We start from the raw sequence: 7620 nt of genomic DNA, 5'->3' as shown, positions 1-7620 counted from the left end.
AATATATTTTTCATATTTTATTAGATTATTTTTTGTATTTTTTAACTCTTAAAACTTTTTTGACCGCCTAGGACTTGCCTAGTTAGGCCGGTTGAACCGGTCGGTTTACCAGTTAGTACCAAATAACTGCTTCTAGCCCAATGTTAGGTTAACCTTTTCGGTTCTATTCTTGCTACACTGCTTGGAATGCCCACCCGATTTTTATTATCATTTGGTGCTTAATGTATTCGATCGATTTCTCAAAAAAAAAAGAAAAAAGCCAATATACTTCAACACTTAAAGTACTAAAAGGAAAATATTTTAGATAATAATAAAAAAAAAAGGGATCCCCTCGTAAAATATGATAAAGATAATTTTTAATTCACAAAAAAAATATTTTATCGTTAATTACCCTATGTTTTGATGGGCAGGCTGTATCCGTAATTTGTGCTACTAGTATTTCTTCTATTTATTATTGTATGTCATGAAATGACCAAAATACCTTTAGAAAGAAGGTAAACGCCTAAGATCAGAATTACTTAATTCAGATTGGGAATCGGGACCAGTCCAATTCCATAATAAGGAACCCGCTAGATATTGACAGAACAACCGGCTAATCCAGCCCTTTATCTTGTTTTTAAATTTTTAAAGTTTTGTATAATAGTATATTTTTTATTTTTTTATTGGGCAATTCACTCCATTAGATTGCCATCTAGATCGCCGATTTGGATTAGGATTTTGAACAAGCAATCTGGTTCATCCATTCATTTTTTTAAGGGAAAAATATCTCTATTTCATCGATTTTTACGTTTCATTTTGTTTATAAATCTAAGGTTTCAAAAGATATCTTCCAACCCCCTAGCCACTTTAAACCTATTTTATAATCTAAACAAATATAACAAAGACGTAATCTTTTTAAATCCAATCATTTCTCTTTCTTTAGTTATATATCTCAATCTTCTTTATTTTCTCTTCTTACTTCTCTCACTCCCTCTCTCCTCTCTCCTCCCGATAACCTCTCACCGCTACGAAGCTTTTATCTATCTCTAGAAGTTTGGGAGGATGACTTTTAGAAAATACATGTATTTATAAATTTGTTTGGTATAAAAAGAAAGTTTAAATTAAGAAAGAAAGTTAGAAGAAATAAAATCTACAAATTTTATGCCTCAAGATATATTTTAAAAACTTGAGTCTATTGTGAAATGGCATTTAAAAATAAAATATGAAGATATTTTTCCTTTTAACTATGCTTAAAATTGCATAACATGGCGGATGCGCTTCCCATGAAAAAAATGTGGCATTAAGGCATTTTATAGAGTTCTGCATAACAATTGAAAACTGTCCTAAAAATCCTCATTTTCAAGGCACGAAAAGGCCCCTTCTAAACCCCGTTTTTTTTAAAAAAACTGTACAATTTTGCCAAATCCGTTTATAATTCCAACTTTTTAAATAGATCTTTAAAAAATTGCATTTTTTTTAATGGAACCGATGTAAACCCGTATTTTATTTTTTTTCAAAAAAACTTCTTCCTTATAATTTTATTTCTTTATTAATTTAGTATTATTGAATTTTATTTATAGATAAACAAAGTAATAGCAGGAGTAAATTAAAAATCTTGATTTAAAGTAAAATTCTATAAGATGTTTCACAAATAATTTCTCTTGAAAAAAGTTTACAAAAAATTACAAACAACATATTCCAAAAAAACAAGATATCAGAACCATTGTATACATTAAGCCTTCAATGGCTTTAATGTGATATTCCCCAAAAAAACAAGATATCATAACCATTGAAGACATCTTGTTATATACATTAACTGCAAATATTCGGCTGATTCGAGAGTAGTCTAAGGATTTTTTTTAAATTTAATATAAATAAATAACTTAGATATTTATATATAAAAAATAAAAAAATACTTTTATATAGATATTTTTTTGCTTAGGCCGAATCGGCCCAAAACAGACCCGAATAGGCCCGAATCTAATCGAAACAGGCTTCGCCTCGTTTCGATCCGAGGCTAAAATCCGAAAGCTTCAGCCTGTTCGGCCGAAACTAACAGAGTTAGCACCGGGTATGACGCGTAAAATTTTCCTTCGATATATCCAACCTAGAATAAAAGATTGGAGTACCCGGAACGGAGCAGAAAATAGGTCTTGGCTCCAAACCCACATGCATCAAGTTACAAATGAGGTCTTAGAAAATGACCAAAATATCCCAGGGGTATCTGTATGTGTAAGAAGGATGGCATCTCTACAAGAATAGAATAACAAGAGTTGAAAGGGCTGCAAAATGTTTACCATTGGAAGCCAGATTCTCTATTGCCACTTCTAGATAGAGACACAGCTCTTTGCCAAATTGGGTGTCATGGTTGTTAAAAGAGATCTTCACTTTTAAGGGAAGAGGGAGAGCATTGTAACTTTTGAAAGTACATACTATGGATGTTAAGGCCACCTATGTTATTCAGCCACCTATGTTATTCAGGAGATGATAGTGTGAACATTAGAGTAATATTTTCATGTGAATAAATTCTCTCAAGAATATTTCCACACCCAACTGGTGTGAAAAGATGCATTATCTCACACTTGATTATATGAGAAATTCTTTCACGTGAAAAATATTTTTATTGAAAAATATTTTCATGTGAAACAGACGTAGAAAACCAGAGTCGAGAGAGACCTAGTAGTGTTCCGATACTGAGAGAGATAGTACAAGTTCCAATGGTGATATTTGGGCCTTAGCAATGTTATATCCCTATTTCGATTACGACGACCGAATTATAAAAAAAAACAAGAAATTTAGGAGAGCGGTGATTTCCATAAAACAAAATTAGGACAAAAATAGGGTGCTATTTCAATTAGATAAAAATTTATATAAGTGTGAAGCTCTAAAGAATCAAATTAAGGACCACTTCAAAAATTTCACTAGAAGGGGTTGTTTTGATACTAAAAAATCCTCTTGTTTTGATACTAAAAAATCTTCAAATTGATTATTTCAACTTCAAGATGCATGGACATGAGAAAAAATGGACTTCAATTTTTGAAAATAGTGCATCTTATAATGCATTTTTTGACCGTCAATTTTCAAAATTTTCAAGTCTTCATTTATATGCTCAATCTACACTATTTTCTAAGCTTTAAATTTTATAATTAGAGATAAAAATATTTTTTAAGGCTATCACAAAGATTTACAGTATTAAAACTACATTTCTTGACACTATTTGAATGCTTTACTTTGAGTGTTTAGAGCCTTCGCTCTATAAAACCGCACCCAAGAGAGCCATGGCTCTATACAATCCGCACCCAAACAAAAATAGGATGCCATTTGAGTTATTCTATGACAAATGTCACTCCACTTAGACGCGTGAATGCCCAAATACTGCAAAAGCATGCTCAATTACTGCGAAAATAAGCATTTGTTGAGATTCTGGACGCATGAATGCCAAAATACTGCAAAATCATGCCCAATTGCCTAGCTCTAGGCATTCGGTGAAACTTGAGGTCTCGCATGTTCAATTGAGCAGAAAGTGCTTTAATACACATAGTTTTCTATTTTGTTCTAGGTGAAATGTATTGGCCCCGTGATTATACTATAATTAATAATTTTTTCTAACATTGTCGAAATTGACGCTCCACCCCCACATGTATGCTGCACCTCTACTCTAACAAGCCACTAAGATTTAGTAATTTCCATGAAGATAGAGAGAGAGGAAAGCTTTTCAACTTGGAATCAGCCATTTAGATTGGAATTGGGCACTGGCTGGTTCTGATTTTGATTGGTTTTGGTGATTTGATCGGGTATTTTTAAAAAACTTAAAAAAAAATCCACAAAAAATAATGGATTTGTTTGTAATACGTTTTTAAATGTTTTTTTTTAATATCATTTTGGCAAAGTTTAAAAAGTGTTTTTGATTATGAATACTTATTTTTACATTTTTTTTTATCTTTTTTGAAAAATTTCTAAAATATCTCTGAGCACAAATTTATTTTTTAAAATTCATATTTTCACTAATTTTCAACTTCATTTGGATGTGCTTTGTTTAATCATGCTTTAAATATATTTTTCATAATTTTTTATATATTTTTTTTATAGTTTTGATATTATTTTGACCAAGACTTGCGCAATTCGGCCAGTTTACCGATTACTCGAAACTAGGCCTTGGCCGGTTCAATTTTTTGAATAATGGTGGAGGAATTGGGGCTAACAGTTATTGTTGCCATATGCAGATTTAAGGTCAAATATGTCAGTACGAGAGAGAACCATGGGAGAGGACTTTTTCAATATTTTTAAATTTTTGTTTTCTGGGTAGAAGTAAACAAAATTTGAGAGAAAACATGTGGCTACAAGAGAGAGAGAGCCATGAGGGTACACCAAGAGAGAGAACTCTTCTTACTCCCAAGACAAATGAGTAGAGAGCTAAGTAATTGCACAAGCACAACCGTACTAGAGATCCGGCCGAGGGCAAATCTGTTATTTTGTCCAAACCCACGAAAACGGAGAACCTCCTCGTCATTTTTTAAATTCGGATGGCCATTTTATCAGCAAAAAAGAAAATAAAAAAATAAAAAAATACATATATAAAGGCCAGGTGGTTTTCCCCATGTGGGCCCCACAACAAAGGTGAGGGAACAAAAGCTGCAAGGCTTTTAGGCTCGGACCGAGCCTCTAGATCTGCCGAGCCTGATTCCCACGTGGCTCAACCCTATTGGCTATCAACCAGTTAAAGGAAGATTTTCGGAATTTACTTTTGTTCCCCCACCTAAGATGCGGTGGTGAAAAATAAAAAATTAGAGAAAGAAAAATGAATGCAAAAAAAAGAAAAAAACCCTAGAAAATGGGGCTTTCCATTTATTTATTTCTGGATAATATCAAAAAATGAAGGAAAAAAAAAAAGAAAATAGAAAAGGGAAGCAAGGCATGACTGTCAAATCTACTTATTCTTGCATATCTTCGACTTCTTCTCTCTCTCTCTCTTGTTTCTCTCTCTTCTTCTTCTTATATTACGAGGCCTCGCGTCTCTTTTGTATTCATCGCCCTTTTCCTTTATCAAATCGGCGATCTCTTCCCCTTTTTCCTCGGCTTCTGAATCCTTTTAGGCGTGCGGATTTTAAGAGAAAATGCTCTGAGACTAAAGGTACGTTGAAGAAATTATTTAAATTGAAAGAGGAAAAGGATAATGAATTGGGTTTTTTGTATCTTATGCTGTAATGGTGAATTTCTTGGCTTTTTTCGCTATTTTTTTGTGGGTTTTGACCTGCTTTTTGGGTTTTAATTTGCTGGGTTTTTGGGTTATTTCTCCAGACTTGTGAAACTTGGTTCTCTTTATTTGTTTTATTTTTTGTGGGTTGTAATTTTTTTCCATTGTTAAAGGTTTGAACTGATTGTTTTTACATTATCTCTTTTGTAGAACTTCTGTTTTAGAGTTTTATTTTTGGCCTAATCTTTTTGTGATTCTTTTTTTTTTCAACATTAATCTTTTTGTGATTTTTTTTTTAACAATAATCTTTTTGTGATTCTTTGTCAAGTTTTTATATTGATGAATGGTAGCGATAATTTTTTTATGAAATATGGGTGAGAAAAAAGCAGGTTAAAGATGGGTTCTGCCTTCTAGCCTTTGTGTTTCTTCTCTTTGAAATGAAAATTTCCCCCAAGAACTCACACTAATGTTCATACTTGATAGTTCATACCCACCTTTTTTTGAATTATTTTTGGCCATATTTGTGGGAATTTATTTTTATTTTATTTATTTATTTTAGTTTTAACTTTGAAGTCTTCAAGAAAGATCTGCAAGCTTTAATGTACGGTTTGAACATTTGGGTTTACCATTTATGTCCTGTTTTCTGAGCTCCCTGAACCAATAAGTCCTTGGAAGTAAAGGGTTCTTATTTTTCCTCCCCTATTTTTTTTTGTTTGCTTTTAAATTTATTTCTATTTCAGTATTTTATTATATATGTATATATATTTAATGGTCGCATATTAATTGAAACCATGAAAGAATCTGGTTTCAGTCTGATGGGTCATGAGATTCTTCACAAATGTAATGGTTTTTGCTTTCTTTTTGTGTGGGGTTTGTACTTTTGGAAATAGATCTGCTCATGAAGTCTTTATTCTCCTTATTTTCTGAAAAACCTTGAGTCTCTCTCTCTCTCTAACTCGCAACCAATTAATACATGAGTTTTTTTTGTTGGATTAGTCTCTCAAGCTGCAATGCCAAATATTGTATCTGTCTGAAAGTTAAAAAGGTGACTCTCTCTCATATTCTTTAAAGCCTCTCTCTATCTCTCGTTTTGCTACTGGTTTTGGACTCATCGGTCCTCTCTCTCAGTTTTATTAATTGGAATCCACTAAAGCTATTTCCTATTATTTCTCTCTCCTATCTCTTGTAAGTCCATTGGAGCACATTCCTAGAAACCTTCTCTCTTATCCTATTTCAGAAGTGCCCAACTTTTTTTTTTGGCCCAAAACACAGAAAAAGAAAACCAATTTCTGCTTCTTTTGCTGCTACTTTTGGAATAACTGGCCTTTTTTATTCTGTTATGAATCATGACCTACTAGATATCACTCAAATATGTGCTCCCTGTTCATCTTTCTCTCTAAATTTAACTCTTCTTTGTCTGTCAGGTTTAACTTTGGTGGAAGTTGGGGCTCAAAAATGGAGGGGGATGCATACTCAGGCCCTGGTAATGGAGCCCAAGTAGATGGTAAAGTCCTCCAGACCTTTCAAAAGAGCTTTGTTCAAGTTCAAAACATCTTAGACCAGAACAGGCTTCTGATCAATGAGATCAACCAAAACCATGAGTCGAAGATCCCCGATAATTTGAGTCGAAATGTGGGTCTCATCAGAGAACTCAATAGCAATATAAGGAGAGTTGTGGATTTATATGCCGACCTCTCGAGTTCTTTCACCAAATCCATGGATGCTTCTTCTGAGGGGGACTCAGCTGGTACCCTTAAATCTGATGGCAAAGCCTCTAATGCTTCTGGTCAAAAGAGAATCAGGCCAGGCTAGTTCAAGTTTTTGCAGTATTAGAGCTTCATTGAACAATTTCGAATTGTGCTAATTCTTTGACAAAAGAGGAAGAATCTCTCTCTCCCTCTCTCTCTCTCTCTCTCTCTCTCTCTCTCTCTCAGTCTATATATATGTATTAATGTCTGTAAGCCTGTTTCAAGGTTTACTAGTGAAAATTAGGCCACTGAAATTGGGCTTTGAGGTTATGTAATTCTGTATGAGTAGAGAACTAGAGTTATGGAACTTTGGATGTTCAATCTTCATCTCTCTGATTGTCTCATAAGCAGCATCTTATGATGTTTCATGAAAATCATGGAAAATGATCAACTTGTAATCTTGGATCACTGATGGGTTGAAACCTCTTCTCCCTCGAATTCATATTTATGTTGCTCTCTCTCTGTCTCCAATTTCATTTTCACTACTTGTCTACCCTTATTAACAGGGCATCTGTATGAACTATGTTATCTATTTATTCTTTTCTTGTAATATTAGTTCTTGTGTCCTGATACAGTTTCTAATTTGAATAATTTAATTAGTGAATTGCAAGACGTGGGTTCCTTTCTTCTTCTAGATTTTTCTCCATGTTCCAAAAGTTTCAGACCATTTCTCAAAATTTACTGTTAAAAAAGGCTTAC

General features: G+C 33.2%; 1 protein-coding gene across 2 annotated transcripts; it reads left to right on the top strand.

Moving 5' to 3' along the window:
* The first annotated feature begins 4747 nt into the window (after nt 1-4747).
* Nucleotides 4748-7379, top strand: LOC18439411 (protein ELF4-LIKE 4). 2 transcript variants are annotated; one of them, XM_088864287.1, is made up of 3 exons: nt 4748-5110; nt 6170-6218; nt 6598-7379. In XM_088864287.1, the coding sequence occupies exon 3, from the start codon at nt 6629-6631 to the stop codon at nt 6983-6985; it is 357 nt and encodes a 118-aa protein (XP_088720413.1). In that variant the 5' UTR covers nt 4748-5110; nt 6170-6218; nt 6598-6628; the 3' UTR covers nt 6986-7379. The 2 variants fall into 2 exon arrangements, with proteins under 2 accessions (XP_088720413.1, XP_088720412.1); XM_088864286.1 differs by lacking the exon at nt 6170-6218.
* Nucleotides 7380-7620: the final 241 nt, after the last annotated feature.

Source organism: Amborella trichopoda, chromosome 4, assembly GCF_054954075.1.
Source record: "Amborella trichopoda isolate Santa Cruz 75 chromosome 4, AtrichopodaSantaCruz75HAP2 v2.0, whole genome shotgun sequence".
NCBI lineage: Eukaryota > Viridiplantae > Streptophyta > Magnoliopsida > Amborellales > Amborellaceae > Amborella > Amborella trichopoda.
The sequence above is the reverse complement of the archived record's forward strand: the minus strand, read 5'-3'. Positions and strand labels throughout refer to the sequence as shown.

Coding starts and splice junctions, on each gene's coding strand:
- LOC18439411 (XM_088864286.1), top strand. CDS start 6,629: ATGGAGGGGGATGCATACTCAGGCCCTGGTAATGGAGCCCAAGTAGAT.